The 16,485-nt window shown below is 48.9% G+C and overlaps 2 protein-coding genes across 30 annotated transcripts in view; both read right to left on the bottom strand.

Moving 5' to 3' along the window:
* Positions 1-5,784: 5,784 nt before the first annotated feature.
* Positions 5,785-6,814, bottom strand: REP15 (RAB15 effector protein). The gene has a single exon (XM_072923744.1). The coding sequence runs from the start codon at positions 6,669-6,671 to the stop codon at positions 5,931-5,933; it is 741 nt and encodes a 246-aa protein (XP_072779845.1). The 5' UTR covers positions 6,672-6,814; the 3' UTR covers positions 5,785-5,930.
* Positions 6,815-7,463: 649 nt separating this feature from the next.
* The window catches only part of PPFIBP1 (PPFIA binding protein 1), a 102,035-nt gene continuing 93,013 nt past the window's right edge, over positions 7,464-16,485 (bottom strand). For 28 of the 29 annotated variants that reach the window (XM_030263462.4, XM_072923741.1, XM_072923740.1 and 25 more), the window contains 8 exons: positions 15,887-15,998; positions 15,656-15,744; positions 13,731-13,853; positions 12,834-12,959; positions 11,836-12,024; positions 11,135-11,314; positions 10,216-10,281; positions 7,464-9,801 (listed from right to left, as the gene is read on the bottom strand). In XM_030263462.4, coding sequence (XP_030119322.4) covers positions 9,715-9,801; positions 10,216-10,281; positions 11,135-11,314; positions 11,836-12,024; positions 12,834-12,959; positions 13,731-13,853; positions 15,656-15,744; positions 15,887-15,998 — 972 coding nt within the window. In that variant the 3' untranslated portion in view covers positions 7,464-9,714. The remainder of the gene's footprint in view (positions 9,802-10,215; positions 10,282-11,134; positions 11,315-11,835; positions 12,025-12,833; positions 12,960-13,730; positions 13,854-15,655; positions 15,745-15,886; positions 15,999-16,485) is intronic. The other variant, XM_072923743.1, reaches the window with a different exon arrangement.

Raw genomic sequence — 16,485 nt, 5'->3', positions numbered from 1 at the left:
GGGCCTTTTTGTTAAAAGCAACTTCCACAGAGAATTCATGAAATGCAGAAAATTAAATGGGAACGGAAAGGAGCAGCTCCCCCAGCCCGTCAGGCTGCAGCATCCGAAAGAAAACGAACAGAAAGATTATGGATTACGGATTGGGACCATCCCAAATCCCGAATTCCCGGTGTGGAATGCCACTCTGCTTTGCTCTGTAAATCACCGCCTCTCTCGCTGGACAAACCCTTCAGCTTTGCTCCCAGTTCAGCGAGTTCCCAGCTGTGGCCGCCGGGATTCTCCGCAGCGTGTCCGGGCGGGATGCGGGGGGAGCGGCGGGGAATTGCCGGGGGAGCTGCCCAGGAGCTCCCGGCCCTGCCCCGTGCCCGCAGCCCAGCGGGAATCTCTGCCCGCGGCTCTGGAAGTTAAACAGGAGCTTTGCCAAAAGACCGGCAGGAGAACTCGCATCCCCAGCAGAGATAAAAACAGAGGGGGAAATGCAGCCCGAGGTGATGAAAAGAGAAGGGAATGATCGGAACCATTTGAAATGGGTAAGAGGAAATGGCCTGAGGTGATCCCAGGGGAGGTTTAGGCTGGATATTGGGAAGTCTCACACTGGAAAGGCTGTCCAGCCCTGGCACAGCTGCTCAGGGCACTGGAGGGATTTAAAGCCGTGTGGATGTGGCACTTGGGGACGTGGGACAGTGGTGGCCTCAGCAGCACTGGGGAACGGTTGGGCACCGAGATCTCACAGGGCTCCTCCAACCCGAAGGATTCCATGATTCCAAGGACACCCTGAAGCTGCCAGCACAGACACACCTGTGCCTGCTGCAAGCACCATTTCCCTTCCTCTCCTTGGCTTGGCTGCCAAATATCCCTGGCTACGGGGAACACGGGAGCAGTCCTTGCTGTGGGAGAGGCCAGCAGGATCAGATCAATTCCCTTCAGCAAGGGCTGACAGGATCCAGCCAGTCTGTCCCCAGCTGCTTGGGAAGCTCCCGGCCCCTTCCAGCAGCAAGAGAGGGAAATCACCTCGTGCTGAGGGACAGTGACACGAGAGCTGTGGGGAGAGAGTGGCAGAGATGGGAGAGGAACAACACCAGAGCTTTCCAAAGGGAACACCTGCCTGATCAGCCTCCAGGACCTGTGGAAAACATTTCCAGCTGAGCTGTGAGTCCATCTACTCCGTCTCCCACTCACTGACCTTTCAGCCACGGCCAGGAGCTGCTCTGGATGGAAGGTCCCCTTTGTGTCCATGGATGTGGCTTTTCCCTCACTGCCCCTGTGGTCTGTGGAGAGCCAAAGGGGAAGAAAAGGATTGAACAGAGAATAAAGTATCCATAAATACAGCAGATATGGCCACATGCCCTCACTGAGGTCATATAACAAATAATATCCCAGGCTATTGTGATTAAAGTCCCTTTTAGCTGGGAAAAGCAAGAGGAAACATTCCTAGTCCCCATCTCTGACTCCTTCCCTTTGCAGTACCTGTCACCCTGGAGTGCCAGGACAACGGGGAATGGCTTCCCACTGCCACAGGGCAGGGATAGATGGCATCTTGGGAGGAAATTCTTCCCTGTGAGGGTGCTGAGGCCCTGGCACAGAGTGCCCAGAGAAGCTGTGGCTGCCCCTGGATCCCTGGCAGTGCCCAAGGCCAGGCTGGATGGGGCTTGGAGCAAGCTGGGAGAGTGGAAGGCATCCCTGCCCATGGCAGGGGTAGAGCAGGATGAGCTTTTCAGGTCCCTTCCACCCCAAACCATTCCGGCATCCCAGGGCTCCAGCTCCGGTGGGGGCATTCCCTGCCCGGGGTCCCCTCAGGGTGCCCAATTCCAGCCCCTGTTCCTGCCCTCAGTGCCCAATTCCAGCCCCCGTTCCTGCCCTCAGTGCCCAATTCCAGCCCCTGTTCCTGCCCTCAGTGCCCAATTCCAGCCCCTGTTCCTGCCCTCAGTGCCCAATTCCAGCCCCTGTTCCTGCCCTCAGGCCCTGGCCGTGTCCAGCCCTTGGCCCGAGCTGCCTCCCCAGCTCTCCCCTGCAGATCCCTGGGGCTGTGCCGGCCCTTTCCGAGCCCTGCCCTGAGCTGACACCTTTGCTCTGCCCCATGGGCTGCCCAGGATCGCTCCTGCTGGAATATCCCCTGCTGGAAACCGGGAGGGGCCCCGGGTTGGGGTTTTGGAAGGAGATGGGGATTTTGCACCTACTGCAAGTGCTTGAGGGACTGCACACGTTTGGAGAAAATGCTGATTTGTGCCCAGGGCTGCCTAAACACCCATCCTGCAGAATTCCAGGGCTTCTTCCTTCTTTCTCCACTGCCACTCGGTTAAACTGGAACCTCTGGGAGAAGGAAGGCTCCCGTGGAGAGCTGGAGGTTTGCAGGGAGAGCAGAGCTCATCTAATCCCACCTGAGCTCTGGTTCCTCAGCTCCTCCACGCAGATCCCCCGAAGAGCCGGAGCTGGCACCCGGAGCAGCGGGAGCTGGGGCTGGCAGGACTCTGCTCCTCGGGGCTCAGCCCTGCCTGCAGCTGGGACAGCCAGGGATGGACACGGCGCTGGCAGGATTCACTCAGCAGCTCCAATGGCCTCCTGCTCCTCGGGGTGTCCCGAGGTGCCCTCACAGCCCAGAACAAACACCCGAGCTGGGAGCCACCGTCCCACGGATCCCTGCCTTTGGGGGAGCCCATCTCCCACCTCTGAGAGCAAATGTGTTTTCTGTCCCTCCTTTGCAGACCCTGAAGGACGAAGCTCTGGCGAGCAGGAGGAGTCTGGAGCCACGTTTCCACGGGAGATGGCAAAGGAAACGGTGGGAACAGGGACACTGCACAGCCCGCAGGCAGGGAGCAAGGGGCTCCTCCCTGAGCAGGCATTTAATGCATCCTCTGGCCATGTCTCCAAGTGACACCTGCTGTGCACAAAGACAAGGTGGCCAAAAGCAAATCTCCATCCCCGGGCCAGCGCCGATGTCCTCTGACCTGAGGCGGCTCTGCCGAGTCCAGCTCTGCTCCTCCCCATCCCACCTGGGTTATTTTCCAGCTGTCCCCTGGTCCCCTTGGCAGGGACAGCCAGGCCCAGCAGCTCTGTGCTTGCAGGGGGATGCATTCAGCTCCGTGCCTGGGCTGCCCACTCTGTGCATCCTCCTGGGAAGCGCAGCAGGCCCTGGGATTCGGCTCCCAGCCTGCCCAGCCCGGGCTCGCTCTCACCGCGCTCCCTCGGGTCTCTGTCCCCACGGCAAATCCTGAGCCGCAGCCCGGGCGGCATCCCAGCTCCTCAGCCGGCTCCAGCGGGCAGCAGAGCATTCCCACAGGGAGCCCTGGGAGGAGAGGGAGGCAGAGCAGAGCAAAGGGCCGGCAGGGCCCCGCAGCACCGGGACAAACGGGGAGCACGGGGGGCTCGGATGGAGGCGGGGGGACACCTCTGGCAGAGCTCTCGGAGCGAGTTTGGTTCGCCTTTCCCTGAGCCCCTCATTGCCACGGTGCTGCTCTCAGCACCCATTTCTGCCGTGCCTTCTGCAGGCAGGGGCATGGAGCCTTCCCAAGGGCGATGCTCTCACAAGGTGTCCTGCTCTGCCCCTCCTGGCACAGGGAATGCTGACCCTCCCAGCAGGACCCCGAGCCAGGCCGAGTTCATCGACTGCTCCCAGGAAACCAAACGGGCTTTGAAGCTCTTGGTGAGACACGGAGCAGTTTCCATCCCATACACTGGGCTTGTCCCAGGGTATCCCAGCAGCGAGTGCTCAGAGGGAAATGAGAGCAGAAAACACTGCCAAGGGACAAAGGAGTGAATTCCAGGTTGTTCAGAAACCAGGATGAACGCTGTGCCATGTTACTACACAAACTGCCTGGGATTTCATGGGCTGGGCGCTGCACCTTACCCAGTCCATCAGCAAGTGCAGTCACAGAATCCTGGGGATGGCTGTGCTGAGCCGAGGCTCCAGCTGGGCTGAGTGGATGAACACAGTCAGATGCTCACACTTTTCACTGCTGCTAGCCAGAATCCAGAGCCTCGGGCAATTCCCACCATGGCTGAAGGCCCAGGGGTGTCAGCTGAAGCTCACAAGGGAAAGGGCCAGAGTGTGGTGCAGCCTGGGCAACAGAACCCAGCTCCCAAAATAACATACCAAGCCTCTGTGACATCTCTGAGGTACCAGAGCCCTTTGAGGGACACAAATCAAATCAACAACTGCCCCAGTGTGTAACTCTCACAGTTCAAACTCTATACAGTCAAGACATTTTGATTTTCCCCTTCTATTATTGAGAAAGCGTGCAAAGGAAAAACAAAACAGTTTTCAAGCCTGCCAGATTTTCTAAAGAACTGGATAGTTGAAGTTATAATATACCAATTTATATATATTATACCAATATATATCTACCTATATATATATTATATAGTTATACCAATTTAATGCAAAATTAAAGCTTTCAGCAGGTCTTTTATAAACCAGTCTCAATCTTGCTGCACTGTTGATTATTCTTAATCAAAAAAAACCAAATCTCCCTCAGCTATGCAGGGTCTCTGCAACTCACCAGAACTGTCTCCTCTGTCCCACCAAACCCAGCCACACACACAGAATACAGAGACAGCAGCTCTTTAGAAACTATTCTGTCTTAATGAACTGTTTCAGGACTGAAAGGTCACCCTCCTCCAAACCCAGCTACGTTTGTGACTCAGCAAAAATTTGTCCCAGTTCCCTGTGTTTGTTTTTATTTCAGTTCCCCTTTCCCTGCCTCTGCCATGGAATGCTGCAAACACTTGTGGCACTGATGTCTCAGCCTCTTTAGGCTTTTTTTTAATGGCTCTCTAAGTAACAGCCTCTGATTCTCAGCTCTCACAGCTGCCCCCGTCTTACAATGGTAAATAGTGAAAGATCAATGTGATTTCAAAATTATTTTTGTTGTTAAATGACTGAATTTACATAAAAATTAGAGGCAGATGAGTTTTGCACTGACACAATTCAGACAGCCATAACCAAAGTGCGTTTACCAGCTGGAATATGGATCAGGTCCTCCTTCACTGGTTAACAGTACAGCAAATACTTATAGCTGCATAACCCAAAAGCCTGACTTAGTCCAGAAAAAGCAGAGGGAAATAGAAAAGATCCAAGCCCATAAGTGCCATCAACTGCTAAGCTACTGAAAAGAATTTCCAAGTGACATAATCTTGCCTCCTCCAGATTTGCTCTCTGTTGTGTGAATGGTCAGGGGCTGCCTCTGTTGCTATGAAAAGGTCCCAGCCACATCAGGCCTGTTTTTTGTCCCCACTGCTCATTTTTTCCCAAGTGTTCTTGAACACCTGTAGCTTTTGCCACACCTTGTCCTGACACAGCCACTCAGTGAGAAAAGCTTTGAAGCTGGCTCCAGCCCTGCCTTTAGTTCACAGCTCCAAGGCCCTGTGGAGCCTTGCACCAATTAGGGAGAAGGTAATTAATAAGTCTCTCTCAGAGCCCATTTCTGGCACTGGGAAAGGGCTTTTTCCCCTTAATTGAAACCAACTCACTTCTTCAAATCGGTAATTTTAAGGCCTGGTATTGTCCTTCACACTCATTGCAACTCTTCTGACCAGCACCAGCACATTTCTATTATTACAGACTCACCCTCCTAGGACAGAAAAAGAAAATCTGCCACACCGCAAACAAAGGCTCTGAGTCAAATCCACCAGGACCTCCCCAGAGCTCTGGCTGACAAAGCTTTCAGCCGCTCCAGCCAAGACTTAATGTCTGGCGAACAAAATGTTCTGGAAAAACGTCGTGCCTTCTATAAACACATTTTTCTGGCAGGTCTGTCCCGTTGCTTTAAAACCTGGAGAGGCTGACTCAGCCTGGCTTCTGCAGGAGCGAAGGGAACACGATGGGTCGAGGGGAAGGTGGAGGGAATGGAGGGTGGGGAGCAGAGAGAGAGGGGCAGAGCTGAGCCCCGCGTGGCCCCCGGCGCTGCACGGAGCCGTTGCTCCTGCCCAGCTGCTCACACAAAGTTTACGTACACATTGCCCACGTCCTTCAGCCTGTTTTTGGTGCCCAGGCAATTTTCCAGCATGTCTTTTGTGGGCAGGGAGCTGTCAGTGCTGGTGACAAATTGCCGCAGCGCGTTCCTGCCCGACAGGCGGCATTTTTGCTCCTCCTTGGCAACGCTGTCCAGCAGGACTCCTCGGATGTCCTTGGGCTTCCCTGGCACGCCGAACATGACGAACAAGCCCAGGCAGTCCCGTCCCACCAGGCGGCAGAACTCGGCCAGCTTCTCAAAGCTGCTCATGTTCTGGAAGCACTCGTCGGCCAGCGCGGCCTCCCGGCAGCAATCCTCGGCAGCGCCCTCGCCGTGGAAGAGCTCGGCCGGCTGCAGAGCCTGCACGGCGATCTGCAGCTTGATCTGCTTGTCAGGCCCACACAGAGTCCAGATCCAGTCCACTCCGAACAGGGAGGACTGCTGCTTGGTCATTTTGCTGGTCACGATCCGCTCCTCCACGCCCTTTCCCACGCAGAAGTCGATGAAGTTGACCAGGAAGATCTCGCTCAGCGTGTTCGTGGCCGGCTGGAATTTGCTTTGAGGATCCACAAAACCCAGATAATCCTTCAGCCTCTGAGATGCATGGAGCACACCCTGGCTGAAGACTTCACAGATGACCAAAGTTTCAGCCTTGCTTTCCTGGTTGTCCTCCTGGGAGACCTTCTGGCCCATTTTCTCTGTGGGAGGAGGTCGTTCCCACATGCAGATTGCCTCAGGGACAAACCTTTATTTTCCAGCAAAGGTTCTGCAGGTGCTGGGCTCAGCCAGACCTATTGAGCTGCACAAGGATACCTGCAGTCCTCCTGGTGAAGGTGATGGCAGAGCCGAGCTCTGTGTGCCCGCAGGGCAGCCGGGTTCCTCCTGGGTGTGTTTCTCCACAGGTGACTGAGCAGGGACCAGCCCAACAGGCCCTGTAGCTTTCACACTTACTGAATTAATATGTGCTTGCTTTCCTGATTGTTGATTCCGGCACCATTTCTTTGGCTGATGTTATCTCATTCCAGTCTGATTTTATCTCCTTGGATCTCCTTTCTAGGACTACTGCACAGAAACCATTTTTTTTTTAGCACAGGGTGTTGCCTGGAGATGAAACCACCTTTTTCTTTTAATCTCCCAGAGAAGTGAGATTAACACTTGGGACCAGAGTCTCTTTGACAGCAGGAAGGGACAGAGCACCCAGGGAGGGCTCCCTCTGGAGAGCACACACTGGGCAATAATGATGCCACTTCTCACCACACCACACAACACATCAAATCTAGATCCCAAAAATAACGAAAAAGTCTTGATAGAGTTGATTTCTTAGCTGTTAGTTGAGCCCTGCTGCAGGCACTACTGACAAACGAATTAATGAGTCTACAAAAAAAAAAAAGTGTAATTTTGCCCCTTTTCCCGCCTTTGTTTTTTGAATAGAACAGAACAAGCTTCCTTGGAAAAGTAAAAGTAAAAGAAAAAAAAAAAAGGACATAAAAAAAGGGAACTGGCTTCCAGAAACACTTGGCATTTTCCACAGACTTTATTGGATTTCACATGGCGATACACAGCAGTTACGCTGCCCTCTCCAAAGAGGCACCCACTGAACACCCCGACGGCACAGACAGTGTGCACACACACACATAAAACCTCCTGGCTTCATCACCTCTCTCGTGTCTCTGCCCTGTAGGAGAAGCAGGGCTCAGGGGCAGCTCCAAGGGGATGACCTGGCTGCCAGGAAAGGGCTGTTTGGAGCAGAGTGCTGCTTACACTGCACTTCAATAAACAATCGCTGCCCTCACTGATAACACTCCAGAGGAACTGGAGAGTGTCTGTGGCTGTTTCAGCACACACTATTGTGTCACTAGCTCTCTTTTTTCCCCTGTGAATACCCAGTCCTGTCCAATAGCCAGTGACTAGTGAGAGCCATCCCGAGGAACACTTTTGTTTGGAAGCCTGCACCACATTTCCCAATGCTTCCACAGGGTTTGATGTTCAACTTCGATGTAAATAATAACAATATTGCAGAGTATTCACGGAAAGGGAGGCCTGAATCCACATCCCAAGCATCTGTGCCCTAAACCTGCCCACATTAAATTTTGTATCTTGGTACATCAATCACCTACACTGCACATCCTTCCAAGGTCCAGGTTATCAGCTTACATCATTCTAATGCTGGCATATTCCTCTGATCTGACGGGAGTTCCCTGAAAATCCTGGGAAGAACCTTACTTCCTTTCCTAGCTTTTGTAACAGTGTTTCAGAAACACCCCCAAATTCAGCACAAACCCCAAATCCCCTGCACAACACCAGGAATGATCTCACTTCCAGCAAGGAGAGCGACAAAATGAGTGACAAACGCTTGGCAAAGCAACACCACTGCAAGGAACTATTCCAGCTGGGCTTTTGTTTGCCTTTTACACAGCAAAGCAGCTTCATGCCATTGTGCTAAAATACATGCAACGTTCAACACCATACAAATGACCACTGGAATAAAAAGTTACTTTTGTTTGTTTGTTTGCTTTTGGCTAGGACACTTGGCAATACTGGAAGTCTGACAAAAAATTCCCACTGGCTAGTTAGGAATTTTAAAACCTGATGATCCTCAAGAGCAGAGGATCTGTGCCTTAAGAAGGTAAAATGATGAGCAACACATTTGATAGCTGAATTTTGGAGGAAAAGTCCCACCTTAAGCTTAATAATATGAAATAATATATTTCCTATAGATTTCTCTATATAATTTTTTTTTTTTTTTGCAACTACACCATCTTCACGTTAGTCACAGCACAGAAATATCCCTTCCATATGCAGGGAGTACTCTCAACTTTAAGGAAATTTTTTTAAGTCATGGAAGTGTTAACAACCTTGCTGAATGCACTAACTACTGCTGCTGGGGACAAAAAAGAAGACATTTTAAAATGTGCAGTTTCTGGATGAGTCACTGCTAGAAGAAACATGCTTTAGAATAGTTTCATCTCAAATGGAAGATCATTAAACTGTGCACTCAGTAAAAAGCAACGAAAGCAAACAGTTCCAAAGGTCAGCCTGCCTTTCCCAGTAACCAGCTGGTCTGCAAACTGGCATTATTTTTTTACAACCTTTTCCCCTTCCCTCACACACCTTCAACCTTCCATCACTCTATCTCACAAAATTTAAATTTTTGCTTTTATATGTATCTCATATACGTCTTTTTTTCTTTTTCCTTATTTTTTTTTTTTTTTATAAAACAGTATAAAAATAGGAGCAACAGTCAAGGGCTACCAGGGAGCTTACACAGGGCATGGATGACTAAAATCCTACATTGGATAGGGCTGAACTGGTGTTTGTGCCAAAGAAAAGCACTTAGAAAAGAGCAGTAACTTCGTTTTTCAGCTGGGAGCGCAGAGGGAGCTGATGCACGCTATCTACACTTTCACCTAACACCTTCTGTACTTTTCAAACACTATCAAGGATTATCTGAGGCCAGGGATAAGCAAAAGGAGCACTAGCATACCACATCAATTTCAATGCAACACTCTGAAACATATCACCAGTTTGTACATTAAATAGAGTTAAAACCATTACCATTCACCAGTGTCTGGGTGGTTTTTACGGCAACTTAAGTAGGCACCTTGTTTTTTCTCCTTTTTTCTTTAAAATTCTCCACCCCTCAGTGTTACTTCTAACAAACAGAAGCAAGAGCAATGTAAAGTACATGATCTGATGCCTGTCACATGGAACAGGGATGTCCTTGCACGCAGGAGAACGAGCCTTTGTCAGTGCCTGGTGGTGACTGTCACACGTTGGAGTCCTCATCTGTTATACTGGTGCTAGGAGAGCGAGTGGCAAAGTCTTTGAACATTTCATCTTCCTTCAGCATGTGCTGGAAAAGAAAGGAGGGAAGAGTCAGTCACCTGTCCTGTGCTGGGCAGCAAACACTGCCTGCCAGCCACTGTTTTGTTCTGCTGAGGGAGGTTTTCACCCACCCTGCTGCAAAACCAGCTCACTGCTGTCTGCTGGCCCCACTGCCTCGGGGCTTCCACCCAGACAATGCAGCCATGGGCAATGGGGGCTGTGTCCCTGCCCTCCCTGCGTGTGGGGAGCCAGCACAGCCACAAACCTCCCCATCAGGATGGGCAGGTACCTTCCTGAACCACTTGGCTTTCTTGTGCCCTCTGTCCCTGCAGGAGACCCAAAAGACCTCACTGACACTGTTTAACACCAGTGACTGCCAAGGGGTTCACAGCATCCCACAGGAACAGAGACCTTCCTGCACAGACCCCATTCACACACTTACTGTCAGGTTGTTGATGCCTTCAGAAAATGCTCCTATTTGCCTCACCGTCCCTTCTGAATCTTCCATCTATAAAAAACAGAATGAATCATGAATTAATAACAACTTATTTGTATCATCGAGTGGAATCATAAAATGCTTTGGGTTGGAAAAGACCTTAAAAATCATCTCGGTCCAATCCCCTGCCCATGGCAGAGACAGCTTCCACTATCCCAGGTTGCTCCAAGTTCTGTCCAGCTTGGCTTTGGACACTTCCAGGGATGGGGCAGCCACAGCTTCTCTGGGCAACCTGTGCCAGGACATCACCACCCTCGCAGGGAAAAAGATTTTTCTAATACCCTCAACCTCCTAACATCTAAACCCACTCTCTGTCGGTTCCCTTTTTCACGTCCTCTTTTTTTTTTTTTCCCTTTTACTTTTCCAAGGAAGCTTGTTCTGTTCTATTCAAAAAACAAAGGCGGGAAAAGGGGAAAAATCACACGTTTTTTTGTTGACTCATTAATTCGTTTGTCAGTAGTGCCCGCAGCAGGGCTCGACTAACAGCTAAGAAATCAACTCTATCAAGACTTTTTAGCTATTTCTGGGATCCAGATTTGAAGTGTGAGGCCATTCCCCCTTGTCCTGCTATGACAGAGTGACAATTAAGTGCAGCACACAATTTACTGATTACACCAGAGATGTTCAGAGCCAGGGAGAAGCGTGGCCAGTCAGGAGAGGAGAGTTACCCCAGAACTGGCCCTCAGGTGCTGCATTCACAGCTCCAACCTCCTTGGGAGCACACCCTTTTGTCACTAATGCCGTGTGACAGCAAGAGGTCAGGGCCTTCACGGGCCAAAGCAAAAGGAAGACTTCCCTGGGAAATGGAAGGTTTTCCCACCAAACCTGACAGCTCAAAGACTCAGAATTGTTAGAACTGGCTTACCTGCTCCAGCCTGTCCAAGTCATCATCATCATACACTCGGATATCCAGGCCTGGCTTAAAGCCCTTCTTTGATCCACTCCCAGATGCCCGGCCCAGCTCCATAGGACACACGTATTCCTCCACATCATCCTGCTTCTTCTTCCTCAGGTTCCCAAAATTGCTGAAGGTAAGTTTCTTTGGCTTAAAAGTGAAGAGAAATTTGCCAACGAGTTAGAAAGTCAGCAAAGAATTAACAGGCTTACTTGTAACCTCTTGCATTTCCACGATGAAGGGTCAAAACCCCAGTGCTCTCCTACACAGATCGTCTGAATTTCAGGACAGTGGCATCTGGAAGGACAATGCGTCCTCTCATTCTACCACTGTTAAGGCACCACCATTTAACAGATCCCAAATGAAGGGAAAATTCTATATTACACCATGAGCCTGTAAACAGTAAGGGACAGTCTCCCTCCCAAACATCTCTCAGTACAGACAGAAGGACAACACGAGTGTTACCTCTTGTCTGTGCATGTCAGAGAGGCTGACAAGTGGCCCTGTTCATGTGTCAACCCTAGACCTGCCAGGTCCTGCTCTCATGCTTTTTTCCTTAGGAACCAACCCCTTTTCTCACACCTTACTGCTGCGCTCTTCCAGCAGGGATAAAACCAGAGATCCAAATGCTTCCCTGGAACCTCCCAGCCCTCCCAGAACAAGTGGCCCACCTTGACTTTGGCAGTTGCTGTCAGGAGGACGTAGTCTGGGGACTCCATGGCTTCACGTTTCTGCTGCTGGGCCTCCTGCCCCACCAGCAGGTTGAAATGAGTGGCCAAGTGCCGCCTCAGCAGTGTCTTGTTCGGTGGGATGTTCAGCAGCTGGGCCATGGTTTCTACATTGAAACGGGGCTCCAAAACCTGGGAATCCAATCACAGAGAATCCAGCTGAAGCCCGTACTGTCTGATGAGATCTCAAGTACATCCAGGCCTATCTTGGTCACTCCCTAAGACTGCTTTGGGATTTTTGTTTGTATTTTAGAGGAAATATGCAACAAAGAAGGAGGAAAGAGAGTTAGCAAATTAAAGGATTCCTAAAATACTACCTCCACACTGGAGTTGTAAATGGGAACAAATTAGCAGGTAAGAAGTGAACAGATAAATCCACCTTTAACTGAAGTACTGTGTGAAGCTGCCACAAAATGTTTATCCAGTATCATCTTCCAATTCTGGAAAAGGTAGCCAGAGGAATCATGGAAAATAAACAGACACAAAATGTCTGGAGAAGGGATATAACTCCTAATCACCACAACAAAACTCTGCAGATATAAGTGTCTTGTCTGGAGTACGTGATGCTAGAGCAATTAAAAACAATCCTGATTTGGCAGTGTCATCTCAAATTTTATAAAGGTAACAAGCTTCCCTCACAAAAGAAAACCATATCCAGGTTAAGAAGGCAGAAAGTGGCTGTTCAACAGCATGGCAGCACTGCAGGACAGGAGGTGGAGAATGCTGTACCAAAACAAAATTGTGAGGGGAATACAGAGTATTAAACCACATTACTTCCCCTCGAGACATTCAGATCCTTTAAACCACAAGATAAGGAACTTCTTATTGAGCAGAGTAAGCAGAAAAGGTGTGTGCAGCAAAGAAAATGTCAGAACATTGACCTAGTGATTCCCAGGCATGTTTTTTTTCCTGAAATGGAAGAAGGCACCCCAAAAGCTCACCATCAGCCCCCCGTGCACGCCGCTGCCCCGCAGGTTGGGCGCGTACTCCGCCAGGTCCACAGAGCGCAGCCACTCCATCACACGGTGGTTGGTCCACTGGGTGACCTCAGAAGGTGTCACGTTGTTCTGCAAACAGGAGGGACAGGCAGGTAAGGAGATGTCCCAAATCAGCTGCATCCCAGCCCCAATCTTTACTGAAACATACTTCTCCTGCCCTTAAGGGCTTGAGAAAAGACTCTCTTTCTGGATTGCTACCTTGCAGCAAGAGCAGTGTGGGGATGGGTCTGGGCAGGGGGCAGGGGTTTGTCAGGTCATTTGGTTCTTGTGCTGTGCACTAGGGTAATTTGCCATTTCTACCAGCAGAGATGAAAATTCAGCTTGTTCCATGAGATGCTGTGCTGTTCTTGCAGATACACATTCTGGATATAAAGCCAAAAGTCTGGGTTGTTCTGTCATCCATTACCCTATCTAGCATTTGCTGCTTCCAAAACACAATGATGGAGTCTCCTGCCTGGTTATGGGGCCAAGCTCCTTTTACACAGAAAATTTTGACACAGCCATCAATTTTCCAGAGAGTTGCACAAGACTTATGGCAACAGTGCAGTGAGTTCAAGATGATTTGCTTTCCAGACAGCACATCAGAGACTGGGCCAGAACAGCCAGCTCTTGGCTTGGAGGAGAAGCAGAAGACTTGGAAAGGGGGACACGAGTCTGGGGTCATGGCAGGTAGAGAAAAGTAAGTGATGTCAGAGTTTGAAGTTAAAAGAACATGAGAAACAGGAAACTAAAAATGAAGCAGAATAAGGAGACAGGAGGAGAGGGCAGAGCAGGAATAATCAAACACCAGGGATAAAACCCTAGAGGATTCCTCTTCACAGCTTCCTAGTAAAGCAGTACCTCATCAGATGGCCTCCTGCGCAGGCAGTTGGGCTCAAAGTTGTTTATTCTCAAAACCTGAATGGCTCTTTTGATGCTGAGGTGGTGAAGGACACTGATGACCTTCAAGGACAGCAGGTCATCCTGTCAAAGAGCAAGAGGGAGTTGATAAACACAGACATGCTTATTCATGGGAGCAGCATCCTCTGGGAGGGGACTGATTTAGCCCCTGGCTTAAAATCGCACATCTGACACATCCGGGGGAAGATTTTAATATGTCAGACAGGCAATTCATATCAAACCATCTCTCCCAAAATAAAAAGTTCCTGTGATGCACTGTACTAGCTCTTGGGGAATGTTTTTCACACAGGGTTCAGAGCTTAGTACAAGAAACATGAGGTAACAAGGAGGGAAAAAGGGTGAGATGACACATCCTCAGTGACAGGATAAGAGCCAGGGCAGCACCAACACACTACACTAGACTCACCTGGCATTTAATCCTGCCAGAAGTTACCTCCAATGTCCAGACAGAAGTTTAACTGAAAAAATAAATTACCCTGAAAGCTGGGACATTCCCTATGGTTAGAATAAATTAAAAAAAAAAAAAATTGGAAGAAGAAAAGTGTCTCAAAGTCCAAGTGCAATTTGGCTAACCTGAATAAATTTATGCACCCTTGTTCCAGGGTTAGCCTGGCTTAAGCTTTCAGTTTTACTTATATGTTAGGAGAACTGGAATCTATTTAGTCAGATATTTAAGACAAGATTCTTTGCTCACCCAAACACTTCACTGTGTTTGTGATGAATCTGAGAGTAGGTTACTATGCCGTGGCTTGCTATTTCATTTATTATAAAATAATAAATGTTCCTTATTATTTATTTTGAGTCAGAGTAACTTCAAAAGATCATAACAAGTATTAGTGTAATACTTTGCATATTTTGTTGTCCATCTGTTGTCATAATTTGATGTTATTAAATCTGTTGTCATAATTTGTTGTTTAAACTTGCTCTAAAAATATCACCAGTGATCTACAGTTAAAGGGCAGTGACAATGATAGTAAAGTCTCCCAACACAACATCAAACTTAATAGAGGCTGCTGGCATCACACCTCCCAGGGTTAAGAAGAAGAAACAATCTTATAATAAATAAAGTTGCAAACCATGGCATAAAACCAATGCAAAAGACATGCAACTGTGGCACGAAAAGGTAACTCATGGTTCATGAGAGAGCAGGGCTGTGATTGATTTCTTCTTAGTTGTACAGTAAGAACTAATATTAGCCATGTTCAATTTGCATTTGTGTCCCCAGAGAAGGAAGGTCTTATCTCATCTTACCTGAGCCCTTGCACAAAGGAAACCTGACTGGCAGTGAAGTGGGGAGTGGGGAGGTGATGCCTGTGCTAAGCACTTTGAAACGCAAAAGCTATTAAGTGTAGCCTGCTTTCAAACAAGCTGGCTCTCAGAACTGCAATTTTCTTCAAAGGAAATTTCTTGGGTTTTCTTCACCTAAGCATCCATTGTAAGTAAGCAAGCTGATAGAATAACTTGCTCACTTAAGAAAAAGATTCCACCTGCTTCTATTAATTAACAACTACATGAACAGCAAAAGCATGAATGGCAACCACAGCATTTGCACATCTTTGTGTACAAAAGCCCTGCCTCAGCACACTGGTGTCACACACAACTGTTAAGCTCAGGATTGCCCATTTCTGACACATGAGTCCAAATTCTTGCTTACTGTGTTTGCTCTTCCACCTGAATCTAGTAGCTCTAGAGATGGGAAAAAAACTTAGGAAATGCTTGCAGGTGAGCAGTAGTACCTGATTTCTATAGGTAACAGCTATTGGCATGACCACAAGACACTCACTGGAGTTTAAAGGGGTCCTTTGAACACTGAGAAGCCAAGAACATGGAAAGGACGTCAGGAAAGGGAGAAACCATTTACTCACCACAGTCATGTAATGGAGCATGCGGCCATCCACCTTCCCCTCATCAAACTGGGTCTTATACTGGGGCAGGCCAATGTCATCCAGCCACCCTAGGGCAGGACAGACACGCCTGTTAGAGTGGCAGCCACCTTACCCAGCACCACTGACTGTTCCCATCCTCAGCACCCCAAATTAGCCACAGTTAGGGATCCCTCTGCACAGCCACTGCTTCAGCATGCACTAAAATCTTACTGGTAACCCAGTGGTAATCCAGTTTTCCATGGTTGTTCTCCTCTTCAGATCCCAGTGCCTGCAGAGCAAGCTGGAGCTTCTTCCTATGCAAAGGGTGCTTTATCCCAAGCTCCTGTGAAAGGAAGAAAAGCAGTAAATCTAGAGACAATACTATTTTATTCTTCCCTCTGCTGAATAACAAAGGGTTTCTGAGAGTCACACTTTCACAGCATTGCTGGTGACCTGGCAGGTGCATTTTGTCTTTGCTGAATTTCAGCATCATTTTAGCACACGTTGAGCACTAGGGAAAGGCCCACTTACTGGGGTGGGTTAGTTTCACAGTGTAGCAGATTCATTTCAAGGAGTGATGGATTCCAAATTGCATTAAAATGTTGGCCACAATATTCTCACACCAAGTTAAAAAAAGTCACACAATATAATAAAAATGTTAGCATTCAAATAAAAATACTTGCCGGGATGAATTCATCCTCTCCCACTTAGGCAGGTAAAGTTAAAATAATTATTTAATTAAGAGCACAGGAATGTCCCAGGAATTATTGAAATTCATTAATGCTTCCAAATGCATAACATTATTCCCCAGTTTAGTTTCGAGTGCAGCC

This window comes from Taeniopygia guttata, chromosome 1A, assembly GCF_048771995.1.
Source record: "Taeniopygia guttata chromosome 1A, bTaeGut7.mat, whole genome shotgun sequence".
Taxonomy (NCBI): domain Eukaryota; kingdom Metazoa; phylum Chordata; class Aves; order Passeriformes; family Estrildidae; genus Taeniopygia; species Taeniopygia guttata.
The sequence above is the reverse complement of the archived record's forward strand: the minus strand, read 5'-3'. Positions and strand labels throughout refer to the sequence as shown.